Below are 16,207 nucleotides of genomic sequence, written 5' to 3'. Positions count from 1 at the left end.
AAATGTATCAATTCGTTTGTTTCTCTATGAATATATAACTCTTATTCTATTAATATTAACTTTTGAATATTTAACAAGTATTTCCTGATGTCAACACTAAAAGAGAATCTAAAGTTAAACCTATTCTTCAGAAAATCAAATCCAGTGTTACCATAGTCACTTCAGTACTTTTAAAACATTTGAAATATTCCATAAAAATTAGTTACATAACACATGCACAGCAATATTCTTTCAACATCTAATTCTCCATCATTGGATATACACAATGCCTTGCTCTAGAAGTATGGGTTTAACGACCAATAATTTGGGAGAACTTCATATTAAATACCAGCAAATTTTCTCATATACATATTGCGGACCATTCCATCCAAATGCATTAGTAACTGAGCAAGCAATACAATTTCAACAGTCCACATAATTGTTACCTTTGCAAGTAAACTAATTTTATATACACAAATGTATTAGTTTCTGCAGATGTTCAATGCAAAACAATAAAATCATTTTAGTTCTTAATTGAAGTTGTTAAAGTAGCATGGCTTTCAACCACCTATTTAAAATATTAACAGCTGAAATATTTGAGCCTCGCCATTAGAAAATCAACAAAGTGGCTTTGCAACCAGCATGGATCCAGACCAGCCTGCGCATCTGCACAGTCTGGTCAGGATCCATGCTGTTCGCTTGCAATTAGAGAAACCGTTAGCGAACAGCATGGTTCCTGACCAGACTGCGCGGATGTGCAGGCTGGTCTGGATCCATGCTGGTCGCAAACCCACTATGTTGGTTTTCTCATGGCACGGCTCATTTATGTTCTATTGTTTAAATACCTGAATAATCTCTTCATCATTAGACAACTGTACATGTCTCAGCTCCACAGACTCTACCAGAGGAAAACTGCTTCCAAAGTTAAAATCTCTCACCTGTAAATGGAATGCTCATTTACATGTCAAGTCATGTAATTTTTACATATAATCAGGATATAGTTTATTACAAACAAAACAACTCAAGCTCTAGTTATCTGACTTGATTTGATTCTTCATGAAGTTGAGATGAAAATCAAATGTTTTGGAATATTGTGTTTGAAAGAAAATTGTTTCATTCAACTGTAAGATATTTATCAAACAGCCAGGACTTGGCAACCTTTCACATTAATAAATGTAATTGCAGCAAAATTTCCAAATCCCCATGCAAGAGTAATAGTGAAATTTTCAATATTCATACAACTAATATAAGGTTTCTGCATATTTCAACAAGATAATTTACCTGTATCTGGTTCATGAGTTTGCCAGTTGTAGAGGTCAACATCTCATCAAATTCTGCATTCATCTTTCTAGCTGCCCATCTATGAAATATAATACATGTATAGTCACTATTATGTACAAACTGTGGATATGTTTTACAACTATATTTTGTATTTGATTACATGTAATGACACCCCTCTAAGATTATGTACTAAATTGTCAAAAGTATAAAATTGTGAAGCCAGGAAAAAATTCAACACTGAGGGAGAGCCTGATTGAACCAGTACCAGTCTGACATTTTTTAGTAGTTTTTCATATACTGTTTAAAAAACTGTAAAATGACTTTAAGAAGGATCAAAAGAATTCAAAACCTTCCATAAAATACAGCATAACACCAGAGCAAGTCGCTTTATAATCTCACAAATCTATACGCTTATCCTCCTTGAGTACCTGCAGTAAACGTAAAAACTTTGAGCCAGAACTTGTTTCTGAGCAGTTTTTCCAGGAAACAAATTGTTTTGTAGGGTCATCTTCTTACCACAAGAAATAATGAAATAAAGTTTGACAGCCACAAGCTTAAACATTGTTCACAAACTGTTCAGTCTCATGTGACCTTGAACTTTAGACATACTGACACCCAAAACAATAGCTGTAATCTATCGACTATAGGAAATCATGCTATGATGTCTTGACGTTTGCAGGTTGAGGCATCCTCAATTTATTGATTAGAAAATATTTTTAGTGTTGTGGGCATTGTGACCATCTTTGATATACATGTACTGATGCCAAAACCTACAGAGGCTACCTATTGACAACAGGTAATCACATCATGAAGTTTGGCAGTTGTAAGTCCAACCTGAAACATTCTCAATTTATTGATCAGAAACCATCTTAACATTCACCTTTGATGTACACACTCCTAAAACAATAGGTATCATCTACTGACTATGGCAATCATCATATGGAAATCTGACAGTCATAAATCCACGAGTTCTCAATATATTGAAAATCAAATTGTCTAACAAAGGGACAAAATGACTGACTAGCATTTGTAAAATAGCAATCAATCCCAGTTTCCTCAAGGTGTGCATCATTAGTTTGAATTATTAATAATATCTGTCATGTATTTACGAATCGGATAGAAATATCCGTCCCGAGGGCACCTGCGCATTGTGCGGTAATGAGGCTTGCCGAAATACCGCCCATGCGCAGGTGGCTGAGGGACGGATATTTCTATCTGATTCGTAAACACATGACTGGTATTTTTTCTTGCATATTGTATACATGTTAATATTTTTTCTTGGCAGATTATTTTTCTTGCATACCATATTTTATAAATATCAGGTAAAAATAATTTCTTTGTAGCATTCTTTCTTACAGTAGAGCACGGGAAATTAACGTCTGTAAGCAGAAGTGACGTCATGATGTTTTGCGTCACGCACAATAACAAAGTTCCACTATAATTTTATCGTTTGTAGCGTAACGTTGTTCTTATGGTAAACTAAAGTATTTTGAATCGAGAAATATACTATAAGGAACAGAGAGAAACTATCAAGGTACTGCTTTTTTCATAATTTTACACAGACAATATATCATCAGTGCATGAACCACTAGTTGTCATTAACAGCACGAGAGTCATCTGGCATGGGGGGTGCCAGATGGGTTTTGCCGGCATGGGTAAAATCACCGGAAACGCCAGTCCGATGTGCCAGAATATGTTACTCCTTATTATTATATAACTCAACAGTCCATATTTGTGCTACTGACCAGTTTATAGTTCAACACAGGTTTGCTGGGCTGAAGTCAGAACTTGAGAAAAAAAAGCTTTCAATTTTATTTCTGATGTCATGTAAGAAAACAGATACACAAACAGTCTTGCTTGTTGACTGAAAAACCATGCAATAAATGTATATTCTTGCATACCAGATGGGGATTTCCAGTATTTTTACCTGTGCTGGAAAAATCCATCTTACAGCCTGGGGTGTAAGATGACTCTCGTGCTTTAAATGACGTATTACGAACTACATATATGTAGAAGATTTATGTAGTTATTTATATTTTATTTCGAAAAACGGAATAAAAATCCAATACCTTGACAGTTCCTCTTTGTTCCTGATAGTATAATTCTCGATTCAAAACACGGTATTTTATCAAAAACTCATAACATTACGCTGGAACTGATAAAACAAAACCGGAACTAAACATTGTTATTTGTCTTTGAAACGTCATGACGTCTTTCCTGTTTACGGACGTTGATTTCCCGCGCTTTGTTTAAATACGCTGCTATAAGAAATAGTTCTAAAAAGAAAGCTGTTCGACTGGTTTTATTTTTATTATTATACCTTGATATTGGTATTCAAGAAAAAGATTCTGTCACTGGTAATAGGTGCAGATGGGAATATTCGGCTCTCGGATAACTGTTTAGGCGGTAACTCGGTAGGAACCTCGTTACAGCCTAAACAGTTACTCTCGAGGCCGGAAATTCCTACCTGCACCTATAACCAGTGAAAGAATCTTATATTGAGGATTATGAGAACCTGACTTACCTTCTCACCCTAGCTGTATCTTTCAGCTCAGCAAAGAGAAATTGGAAAAGTACATTAAGGATAAGACTCTGATCCTTCTTCTTCTCATCTGGAATGTTTTTGTGACCCGTTTTTTCATCATGATCTAGTATACTTTTACTACCCCTCTTCTCATCCAGAACAGTCTTACTACCTCTTTTATCATCTGGAATGGTTTGGCCAGTTTTCAAAAGGAAACGAGATATTATGCCCATACAAGTTGTGAGCAAGTTTGATTAAAATCAAATACAAAATGTGGTCTCTATCGTGTTCACAAGGAATTTGTGAACGGACGGACGTCAGACGAAGGGCGATCACAAAAGCTCACCCTGTCACTACGTGACAGGTGAGCTATAAGAAGAAAGTGAATGCGGAAGGACACCCATGCCGGGGCGAGTAGGATAGCTCTCAATATACCTCGTACAGTCGAGCTAAAAATAAAATCCATAACATGGCCATCACTCCAGAAAAAATAATTGGACATAATTGACTTGTAAATATGCATATGTCCACTTCATGTTCATGTCGTATACAGTTTCCTTTCAATTTGATCCGTGGAAACTGTATCAGGAGTTGTGTACAACATGTTCTGATGTAGTTATTATATTTTAATGTCAAAAGGGTCATAACTATAAACATGGTAGGGGGTCACACATGGAACATATCTGTGGAATTATTTTGAAATAGGGCCAATGTTTTCTGAAAAAAAGATATTTTAAGGTATCTGCTATGATGCATATAGGGAATACTGTGTATATATATATATATATATATATATATATATATATATAGTAGAGAGAATTTATACGAACTAAATCACCACCACAATATACCAGACCAATTACGGCAAAGCACCTAGCAGTACAAACGAACACGCATATGCCACAGCAAGTCCACTAACCCAGTCAGATTAGTTTCGATGCTGCTTTATATACGAGCCCGAATTGTACTACACATTCGTACTGGTTCAACATTTGCATATATATACTCAAATCTCTGTTTTCATGTCTCATAAATCAGTAGTATATATATATATATATATATCACAATGCAACAATGTTGATGATGTACATTTCATTTCAACTGGGTGGAAACTGTAGGAGAAATTGACCTGAAAGAAAGATTGACAGATGGAGTAACAGATAGACTAGCACAAGGACTGAGAGATGGACAGACAGTTTAAACACTGTATTCCTTCCATGTCCTCAACACTGGGGACATAACAGATAAATGTACCAATATGTGTTATTGTGACAATTACCATGTCATCAAGTGTTTTCTTTCTATCTGGTAGCGACAAGTTGGCATAGAGTTCCTTCCCTCTCTCCTTGGCTTCTATAACCACATTATCATCGAGACTGTAGATCGGGTGACGATATCTGAATTCATCATCAGAATCATCATCCTGGTATAAACAGAAAATAGTTATATGAAAATGTTTTAGATGTAACTGCGACATAATACTTATTTACTGAAACAAAACTTCAATTTTTATCTATACAACTAAAAGCAGGCAAACATTCTCAAATGTCTATGTTCTGCAAGACTGAGCTGTTCTCTCACCCTGACAATTGATTACTTTATTTAGGCAAACTAGAAATAATCCTTGCCTTATATATACTTAAAATTGTTGTAATTGTATTGGCTATAAATGTGTATTTGTCATTTTATGCCAAATAAAGTATATGTTATGTTAGGTTAAAATTCAGATATATAACGAAACCAAGGCTTTCATTTGTCAAACCTGATTTTGTACACCTGTGTCTGAAAAACTAGATCAAGTGCAAACACCAGACAATTTTTTCTTTTTTTATAAGAAAACTACTTTCCTTCTGTATTCTTACTGATCAAACAAAGAGAAGTTGTTTTACAATTTGTAAGCTGAATATAATACACCATATTTACCCTTTCCATTCCTGGAAGAGATTTGTTTGAGAGATTTTTCTTCATTCCAGCTACGGCAAGATGTCTGTCTACATGCTCTGAAAGACTTGCAAAGGGACTTGGGCTCCTTAATGGGCTTCTGCTTGGGCTTGATGATGCTTGAGCCCGGTTTGGAATATTCTCTGCAATAAGAGAAAAACAGTTAAGTAAAAATGTCCATATATTTAAACTAAAATCAGCATCTCCTTACATAACCATGAAATCTCTTTGAAAATGCAATATCAGACAGATTTTTTATTGTTTCATGTTCAATGTTTTGCTAGTTATTAGAAATAATATTCCAGTGTGAATGACTCAAAATAAAATGAAACCTTTTAACTTTTCTGTCAAATGATTCAGTGACTTTTGTAGGCCTAATGTTTCAAACACTAAACCCAAGCCATTTGATGATGATTCAAGTGATATGTGATTATAACAGTGCAAAACATTTAACATAATTATTCGTTTGTTTATCAGTATATGGAAAACATACCTGTTCAAAGTAAAAGTAAAAATATGTAATCACTTTTTTTTTTCATTTATAGTAGACAAGAAAATATGTACATCAGGACTTACTGTGAGGAATATTTAATGGCAAAGAAGGCTGCTCCTTTTGACGAAACTTAAAGAATTTCCCCACTTTCCCCTCCTCTTTCTCCATTTCCTGGCCCCTCAAAGGTGGAACCCAGGTCTCTTCTGGCTTACCCGACATCTTCGGCCCCTCTCTACAACATTTACAGTACTATTATTACAGATAGATATAACTTAATACCTGGGATATAAGATATATCTCAACTAGAACAATGCTTTTAAATGTCAGAAACTACTTAATATTAAAGGTGTTCAAAAACTGAGTAACTTTCTCCATCTTAGAATTACATATTAAACAACTTGTGTGTTAGGATAAGAAACTTATGTCTAGAGAATATCTTCATAGTTACTAAAGCAGAAAACAATTAACTATATAGATCATGGCCTCATTGAATGGGTGCTATTTACCTTGAGCATTTTGTCTGTATGTAGCATTTCTCTACACATTTCTTATGACACACCATCTTACATATAGAACACTTCAGTCCTCCTTTCAACCATATCTGTGAAACAATGTTAAAACTACAAAACTGAAGACATTAAATTTAGGCAGCTTCAACTCTCACGAAACATGTAGAATTTCAATCTATAATTTTTTTTTACACTGAATTTTAAAACCTACATCATAAATGACACTCAAAGCTAAGCTAGCTTACATGTAGTACGGACCTTGTACAGACATTAGTTAGGTCTCGATAGTACAGCAAATACAAGGCTGACAGCAACAAAGTATACAGTAGCAAGTGAAATGTACCTTTTTCCCACAGAAATCACAGTATGTTTTAGATGCAAACTGACATGGTCTGAAGCTGTGCTGCCCATCTAACCGTCTGAAAACAAGAACAAGACCACTGATGTGCACAGCAAAACACACACAAAGCAACATGCTAATCAAGATAGAGTGTCACAGGTCAAACCATTTTAAAGTCAATGGGCAGGTACTAAACAGTAAACAGGCAGATGGATGATCAGCACAGTCACATAATGCGTCTGTCTGATCACTGAACAGTGGCTATGACCTTTGACTAACAAACCTCAAAATCAAGAGCAAGGGCGTAACTACCGTTCCACATAATATGCACATGCGTATAATTTTTTGTCAAAGTACCACCCTAAGAAGCAGCCAGACTGCACCAAATGAAGCCAATATTTCCAAAAAATTCCAGGGGATGTCATCCGTACCCCCATCGGTGAAAGGAGAATACCCCTCTAACACTCACCCCCTTTCCCATGCGAGTAATTCATAACCCTAATCTTTGACCCACTGAGCACAAAATTAGAAGGGGGCATCTACTGCAAATGAACAATTAGAAGTGCCTACCATGTTTGAGGGTTATAGGAAAAGTAACCCTTAAAAATAATTTCTTTTTTTAACTAAGAATGTGGCCTTGATTTTCAACCCACAAACCTAAAACAAGAGGACCATCATGGTCCTGAATTGCTCACCTGTCCCCACATGACCCAGTTTTGAACGGAGTATGATGTCCTTTTTTCTATTATTTGACATAGTGGCCTAGTTTTTGAGCTCATGTGACCCAGTTTTGAACTTGACCTAGATATCATCGACATAAAAATTCTGACCAATTTTCATGAAGCTGCGTTGAAAAATATGGCCTCTAGAGAGGTCACAAAGTTTTTCTATTATTTGACCTAATGACCTAGTTTTTGAAGGCACGTGACCAAGTTTCGAACTTGACCTAGATATCATCAAGATGAACATTCTCACCAATTTTCATGAAGATCTCATGAAAATTATGGCCTCTAGAGAGGTCACAAGGTTTTTCTAATATTTGACCTAATGACCTAGTTTTTGAAGGCACGTGACCCAGTTTCGAAAGTGACCTAGATATCATCAAGGTGAACATTCTCATCAATTTTCATGAAGATCTCATGAAAAGTATGGCTTCTAGAGAGGTCACAAGGTTTTTCTATTTTTAGACCTACTGACCTAGTTTTTGACCGCATGTGACACACTTTCAAACTTGACCTAGATATCATCAAGGGTAGAGACCACCAATTGTTTTCCCACAGACTTACATTATAATATTATGGCGTGTATGGCCTTCCATACATCGAAACATGTATATCTAACTACATATTTTTCAAGAACTATCTTAGTTCTACCAAAATATCGGACGAAAAACATATGAATAGTGATACTTTATTTAAGTAATTTTCGTGTGAATGAGATGACCCCCTGTTTATATCGTTGGCATGGCCGGAGAAATTCGTTTGATAAAACTTTTTTTCAATACACATAAAATGTAGCAAATTTTGTAAAAATATATAATAAAATACTGTAAATGCAGTGAAAAAATATCAATTTTGAAAAAAGAATCACTTCCTGGGTTTGTTTACATGACTGACCAGTCAGAACGCACAGACATTACCTTATTCCCAGGTATACACTTACCTCATTCCCAGTAAGTTCCCTGTACATTTTTGAATTGGTGGTCTCTGACCTATAGATGAATGTTTTGTATCACATTTTCCAATTTTACAGTGATATTGTCAGACATGATCCAATACCAAATGTCTTACAAAGTTTCATCAAGAAATGTTCAGTTTTAAGAAAGATATGGACAGTTTACTGAGGTCACCCCCTGTCGATTTATATGCCCATAGTCAGTCCCTGTCGTCGTCTGATTGCAATTTTTTTGTGAAGATTTAAGTTATCTGCATTGGATTTTACTTGGAAGCTGAAATATGATTCATTCCGTAAAAAATAGAAATAAAGTCTATTAATTTTGATCATTCTCTGACATTACAAAGATAAGAATGATCCTTTTTGGCCCAAAAGCTCAGATAAAAATGGGCACATCTGTCAAAACAAGAGGGTCATGATGACCCTGGATCGCTCACCAGAGTAATATGAGCTACATGTTTCAAATGTCAAACTGATGATTTTTAGAAATTGTTTGGAAGATTTTCCGATGTACAATCAAGTAACCCCTGGGGTGGGGGGGGGGGGGGCACTTTTATCCCGAGGGTCATGATTTGAACAAAGTTTGTAGCAGTCTACTAGGCAATGTTACATATCAAATATCTAAGATCTAGGCCTTCTGGTTTATTTTTAGCAAATTTATGAAGATTTCCCTATGTACAATCAAGTAACCCCTGGGGCTGGATCAATTTGACCCTGGGGGTCAAGATTTGAACAACTTTTGTAGAGGTCCCCTAGGCAATGCTTCATGTCAAATATCTAAGCTCTAGGCCTTCTGTTGTTTTTTTTAGAAAATTTTGAAGATTTTTCTATGTACAATCAAGTAACCCCATGGAGCAGGGTCAATTTTGACCCCGGGGTTCATGATTTGAACAAATTTTGTAGAGGTCCACTATGCAATGCTACATGTCAAATATCTAAGCTCTAGGCCTTCTGGTTTATTTTTAGAAAAATTTTGAAGATTTTCCTATGTTAAAATCAAGTGACACCTGGGGCGGGGTCAATTTTGACCCAGGGGTCATGATTTGAATAATTTTAGTAGAGGTCCATTAGGCAATGCTACATGTGAAATATCTAAGCTCTAGGCCTAATGGTTTATTTTTAGAAAAATTTTGAAGATTTTCCTATGTAAAATCAAGTGATCCCTGGGGCGGGGTCAATTTTGACCCCTGGGGTCCTGATTTGAACAAATTTTGTAGAGCTCCACTAGGCAATGCTACATGTCAAATATCTAAGCTCTAGGCCTTCTGGTTTATTTTCAGAAAATTTTGAAGATGTTTCTATGTACAATCAAGAAACCCCATGGGGCGGGGTCAATTTTGACCCGGGGGGTCATGATTTGAACAAATTTTGTAGAAGTCTACTAGGCAATGCTACATGTCAAATATCTAAGATCTAGGCCTTCTGGTTTATTTTTAGAAAATTTTGAAGATTTTCCTATGTAAAATCAAGTGACCCCTGGGGCGGGGTCAATTTTGACCACAGGGGTCATGATTTGAACAAATTTTGTAGAGGTCCACTAGGCAATGCTACACGTCAAATATCTAAGCTCTAAGCCTTCTGGTTTATTTTTAGAAAAATTTGAAGATTTTCCTATGTAAAATCAAGTGACCCCTGGGGCAGGGTCAATTTTGAACCCGGGGTCATGATTTAAACAACTTTAGTAGAGGTCCATTAGGCAATGCTACATGTCAAATATCTAAGCTCTAGGCTTCTGGTTTTTGAGAAGAAGATTTTCCTATGTAAAATCAAGTGACCCCTGGGGCGGGGTCAATTTTAACCCCGGGGTCATGATTTGAACAAACTTGGTAGAGGTCCACTAGGCAATGCTTCACACCAAATATCTAAGCTCTAGGGCTTCTGGTTTTTGAGAAGAAGATTTTTAAAGTTTTTCCTTTCGGTTGCCATGGCAACCAGAGTTCTGCATGGAATTCAATTCTTTGAACAGTTTTTGTAGAGCTTCACCCCAGGAACATTCCTGTGAAGTTTGGATGAAATTGGCCTAGCGGTTTATGAGGAGATGTCATTTAAAGTAAAAAGTTTACGGACAGACGCCGGACGGTGACCCATCCTAATAGCTCACCCCGAGCCTTTGGCTCTGGTGAGCTAAAAAGAGGCCAAAATTTAAAAAATATTCAAATTTCACGCTTATTTTTGCATGAAAACGTGTTTCTACATCATTTACAACAGATTTGTGGCCATTAACATTACCTGTGATGGCTTCCGACGAAAGTCATGTTTTAGCTCTAATATAGGGTAGAGACCACCAATTGTTTTCCCATAGACTTACATTATAACATTATGGCGTGTATGGCCTTCCATACATCGAAACATGTATATCTAACTACATATTTTTCAAGAACTATCTTAGTTCTACCAAAATATCGGACGAAAAACATATGAATAGTGATACTTTATTTAAGTAATTTTCGTGTGAATGAGATTACCCCCTGTTTACATCGTTGGCATGGCGGGAGAAATTCGTTTGATAAAACTTTTTTCCAATACACATAAAATGTAGCAAATTTTGTCAAAATGTATAATACAAGAGGACCATGATGGTCCTGAATCGCTCACCTCTTCCCACATGACCCAGTTTTGAGTATGACGTCGTTTTTTCTATTATTTGACATAGTGACCTAGTTTTTGAGCTCATGTGACCCAGTTTTGAACCTGACCTAGATATTATCAAGATAAAAAATCTGACCAATTTTCATGAAGATCCATTGAAAAATATGGTCTCTAGAGAGGTCACAAGGTTTTTCTATTATTTGACCTATTGACCTAGTTTTCGAAGGTACATGACCCTGTTTTGAACTTTACCTAGATATCATCAAGGTGAACATTCTCACTAACCTTCATGAAGATCTCATGAAAAATATGGCCTCTAGAGAGGTCACAAGGTTTTTCAAATTTTATACCTACTGGCCTAGTTTTTGACCGCACGTGACCCACTTTCAAAACTGACCTAGATATCATCAAGGTGAACATTCAAATCAATTTTAATGAATTTCCATTGAAAAATATGGCCTCTAGAGAGGTCAAAAGATTTTAATAATTTTAGACCTACTGACCTAGTTTTTGACCGCAGTTGACCCAGTTTCAAACTTGATCTAGATATCATCAAGATGAATATTCAGACCAACTTTCATACAGATCCCATGAAAAATATGGCCTCTAGAGAGGTCACAACGTTTTTTCATTATTTGACCTACTGACCTAGTTTTTGAAGGCACGTGACCCACTTTCGAACTTGACCTAGACATCATCAAGATGAACATTCTGACCAATTTTTATGGAGATCCATTCACAAGTATGGCCTCTAGAGAGGTCACAAGGTTTTTCTATTTTTAGACCTACTGACCTAGTTTTGGACCGCACATGACCCTGTTTCGAACTTGACGTAGATATCATCAAGATGAACATTCAGACCACCTTTCATACAGATCCCATGAAAAATATGGCGTCTAGAGAGGTCACAAGGTTTTTCTATTATTTGACCTACTGACCTAGTTTTTGATGGCACTTGACCCACTTTTGAATCTGACCTAGATATCATCAAGCTGAACATTCAGACCAATTTTCATACAGATCCCATGAAAAATATGGCGTCTAGAGAGGTCACAAGGTTTTTCTATTATTTGACCTACTGACCTAGTTTTTGATGGCACTTGACCCACTTTCGAACTTGACCTAGATATCATCAAGGAGAACATTCTGACCAATTTTCATGAAGATCTCATGAAACATATGGCCTCTAGAGAGGTCACAAGGTTTTTCTATTTTTAGACCTACTGACTTAGTTTTTGATCGCACGTGACCCTGTTTCGAACTCGACCTAGATATCATCAAGATGAACATTCAGACCAACTTTCATACAGATCCCATGAAAAATATGGCCTTTAGAAAGGTCACAAGGTTTTTCTATTATTTGACCTACTGACCTAGTTTTTGGTGGCACGTGACCCAGTTTCGAACTTGACCTAGATATCATCAAGGTGAACGTTCTGACCAATTTTCATGAAGATCTTGTGAAATCTATGGCCTCTAGAGAAGTCACAAGGTTTTTCTATTTTTAGACCTACTGACCTAGTTTTTGAGGGCACGTGACCCAGTTTCGAACTTGACTTAGATATCACCAAGGTGAACATTCTGACCAATTTTCATGAAGATCTTGTTAAATATTTGGCCTCTAGAGAGGTCACAAGGTTTTTCTATTTTTAGACCTACTGACCTAGTTTTTGAAGGCACGTGACCCAGTTTCGAACTTGACCTAGATATCACCAAGTTGAACATTCTGACAAAATTTCATAAAGATCCCACAAAAAATGTGACCTCTAGAGTGGTCACAAGCAAAAGTTTACGGACTGACGCACGCACGCACGGACGACGGACACTGCGCGATCACAAAAGTTCACCTTGTCACTTTGTGACAGGTAAGCTAAAAATACTGTAAATGCAGTGAAAAAATATCAATTTTGAAAAAATAATCAGTTCCTGGGTTTGTTTACATGACTGACCAGTCAGAACGCACAGACGTTACCTTATTCCCAGGTATACACTTACCTCATTCCCAGTTAGTTCCCTGTACTTTTTTTAATTGGTGGTCTCTGACCTCAAGGTGAACATTCTGACCAATTTTCATGAAGATCCATTGAAAAATATGGCCTCTAGTGAGGTCACAAGGTTTTTCTATTTTTAGACCTACTGACCTAGTTTTTGATCGCACGTGACCCACTTTCGAACTTGACCTAAATATCATCAAAGTGAACATTCAGACCAATGTTCATGAAGATCCATTGAAAAATATGGCCTCTAGAGAGGTCACAAGGTTTTTCTATTTTGAGACCTACTGACCTAGTTTTTGACCGCTTGTGACCCACTTTTGAATCTGACCTAGATATCATCAAGGTAAACATTCAGACCAAAGTTCATGAAGATCCATTGAAAAATATGGCCTCTAGAGAGGTCACAAGGTTTTTCTATTTTTAGACCTACTGACCTACTTTTTGATCGCATGTGACCCAGTTTCGAATTTAAACTAGATATCATCGAGGTAAACATTCTGACCAATTTTCATGAAGATCCATTCTAGCATAAAACTGCTGTTCTTGTCACATTTCGGGGGTGTTTTAACAGGAGAGAAAACGTGTGTTAACAGAGAGATTCTCGCGCTCGCGTGCTGTTATAACACCTTTTTATATATGCGAGTTCCGTGGCAAAGCGTAAACGTCATTCGGCCCCAAAACGGATAATTCAAAACAAAATGACGTCAACGTAAAAAACAACTCAGACATTCCCGCGCATTTCATGGAAATTTAATGACGTTGAGCTAGGGTGTATTCATTTATTAGTATTTTTTCCGCGTTTTATGCTAGAATAGCGTTAGCGCATGTTCGTTTCGTGTTATAACATCTGCAGAATCCCTTGGGATTCTGCAGACGTTATAACACGAAAAAACATGCGTTATCCCTACATTGAAAAATATGGCCTCTAGGGAGGTCACAAGGATTTTCTATTTTTAGACCTACTGACCTAGTTTTTGACCGCAGGTGACCCAGTTTCAAACCTGACCTAGATATCATCGAGATGAACATTCTGACCAATTTTCATGAAGATCCATTGAAAAATATGGCCTCTAGAGAGGTCACAAGGTTTTTCTATTTTTAGACCTACTGACCTAGTTTTTGATCACATGTGACCCAGTTTCGAACTTGAACTAGATATCATCAAGGTAAACATTCTGACCAATTTTCATGAAGATTCATTGAAAAATATGGCCTCTAGGGAGGTCACAAGGATTTTCTATTTTTAGACCTACTGACCTAGTTTTTGACCACACGTGACCCAGTTTCAAACTTGATCTAGATATCATCAAGATGAACATTCTGACCAATTTTCATGAAGATCCATTGAAAAATATGGCCTCTAGGGAGGTCACAAGGTTTTTCTATTTTTAGACCTACTGACCTAGTTTTGGACCGCACCTGACCCACTTTCGAACTTGACCTAGATATCATCAAAATGAACATTCTGACCAACTTTCATGAAAAATGTGACCTCTAGAGTGGTCACAAGCAAAAGTTTACTGACGCACGCACGGACGGATGGACGACGGACGCCACGCAATCACAAAAGCTCACCTTGTCACTTTGTGACTGGTGAGCTAAAAAAACAACAGGAATCATTTAGAGCCCATTGGCAATGTTCTAGTAGAGTTAAGGGGTCACAGGTCAAACCACTGGCAAATTATAGACAATGTGACCCTGACAAGCGATTATATGTTGTTAAAATATACATAGGTCACCAACTGTCCACAAGCAATGCACCTTACAAGTAAGACAAGGTATGTCAGGGGATATTTTAGATATTGAGCAGAAAAGGGATTTGTAATAACAGTCAGTGTGATTTCAACCTTTGACCATACAGTCAAAGCCATACACTTCCATGAGCAATACGTCCGACAAGAAAAGGGACTGTAAGACAAGTTGTTCTCAAAATACCGAATGGAAAAGATTCTAGCAATAATAGTCGTAATGATACTGACCACTAATCCTTTCTGATCATAAAATCAATAGATGTCATTCATTAGCCACAAGCAATGTGCCTAAAAAGTTTGAAGATCATAGGTCAATTGGTTCCCCAAATATTGAGCTGAAATATTTTTCTATTTACAATCACTGTGACTTTGACCTTTGGCCCACTGACTTATCATGTTATGTCAACAGAGGTCATGTACTGCCAATAGGCAATACATCTGCTTAGTTTGAGGATCTTAGGTTACTGATTTTCAAGATAATCAGAAACAGCGCCCTTGACCTCTGAACCACTGATTTCAAAATCAGTGCAATCAACATCATGCAATGCCCATGAACAAAGTGCATATAAAGACTGAAGATCATAAGTCAAACTACCGGTAATGAGCAGATACAAAAAATGCTAACAAACAAACAGACGGACAAACAAAAAACCAGCATCATCACAAAAAAATGTTCTGTCTAGTGTATATCAAAATAATTCAATAAAAATGTTAATGTGACAAATTTAAATAACACATTTTTGCTGAATATATTCTACAAAGCATACAAATTCAATCCGAAGGTGAGAAAATACTCTCTAAAAATCTGACAGAAAAAATGCTGTCTAAAATCTTTTATGTTCCACACATCTCAAGTCCTTCATGTTCAACCTCTGATTCATGTGGAGAAGTTGTCATTTATGTTTGAATGGCAAGTAAGTACTTAAAGGCCTAGATTCACTACTGCTTATCAGCGAATATGTAACCGTAACTGATTAGAGGGCAATTAGCACAGCAGGGACCCCTAGACCATGAAGATGTGTGCAGTGGAGTTGAAAGAAATTAATTTTTCTTCAGTGAAATGTGGAATAATAATAATATTACTTATTATTTTGATATTATATAAATGATAATAACTATTACTTTAATG

At 36.5% G+C, this 16,207-nt stretch overlaps 2 protein-coding genes across 2 annotated transcripts in view; both read right to left on the bottom strand.

Annotated features, from left to right (window-relative positions):
* LOC123556359 (PDZ domain-containing protein 8-like) overlaps positions 1 to 3,978 on the bottom strand; it is a gene marked incomplete at its 5' end in the record, with an annotated part of 56,638 nt that extends 52,660 nt beyond the window's left edge. The window contains 3 exons of the mRNA XM_053544422.1: positions 825 to 917; positions 1,261 to 1,339; positions 3,785 to 3,978. Of these exons, the coding sequence (XP_053400397.1) occupies positions 825 to 917; positions 1,261 to 1,339; positions 3,785 to 3,978 (366 nt within the window). The remainder of the gene's footprint in view (positions 1 to 824; positions 918 to 1,260; positions 1,340 to 3,784) is intronic.
* Positions 3,979 to 4,949: 971 nt separating this feature from the next.
* LOC128557242 (PDZ domain-containing protein 8-like) overlaps positions 4,950 to 16,207 on the bottom strand; it is a 51,788-nt gene continuing 40,530 nt past the window's right edge. Inside the window, exons 19-23 of the mRNA XM_053544421.1 lie at positions 7,071 to 7,146; positions 6,725 to 6,819; positions 6,302 to 6,450; positions 5,708 to 5,868; positions 4,950 to 5,207 (exon numbers count right to left, since the gene is read on the bottom strand). Coding sequence (XP_053400396.1) covers positions 4,950 to 5,207; positions 5,708 to 5,868; positions 6,302 to 6,450; positions 6,725 to 6,819; positions 7,071 to 7,146 — 739 coding nt within the window. The remainder of the gene's footprint in view (positions 5,208 to 5,707; positions 5,869 to 6,301; positions 6,451 to 6,724; positions 6,820 to 7,070; positions 7,147 to 16,207) is intronic.

This window comes from Mercenaria mercenaria, chromosome 5 (genome assembly GCF_021730395.1).
Source record: "Mercenaria mercenaria strain notata chromosome 5, MADL_Memer_1, whole genome shotgun sequence".
NCBI lineage: Eukaryota > Metazoa > Mollusca > Bivalvia > Venerida > Veneridae > Mercenaria > Mercenaria mercenaria.
The sequence above is the reverse complement of the archived record's forward strand: the minus strand, read 5'-3'. Positions and strand labels throughout refer to the sequence as shown.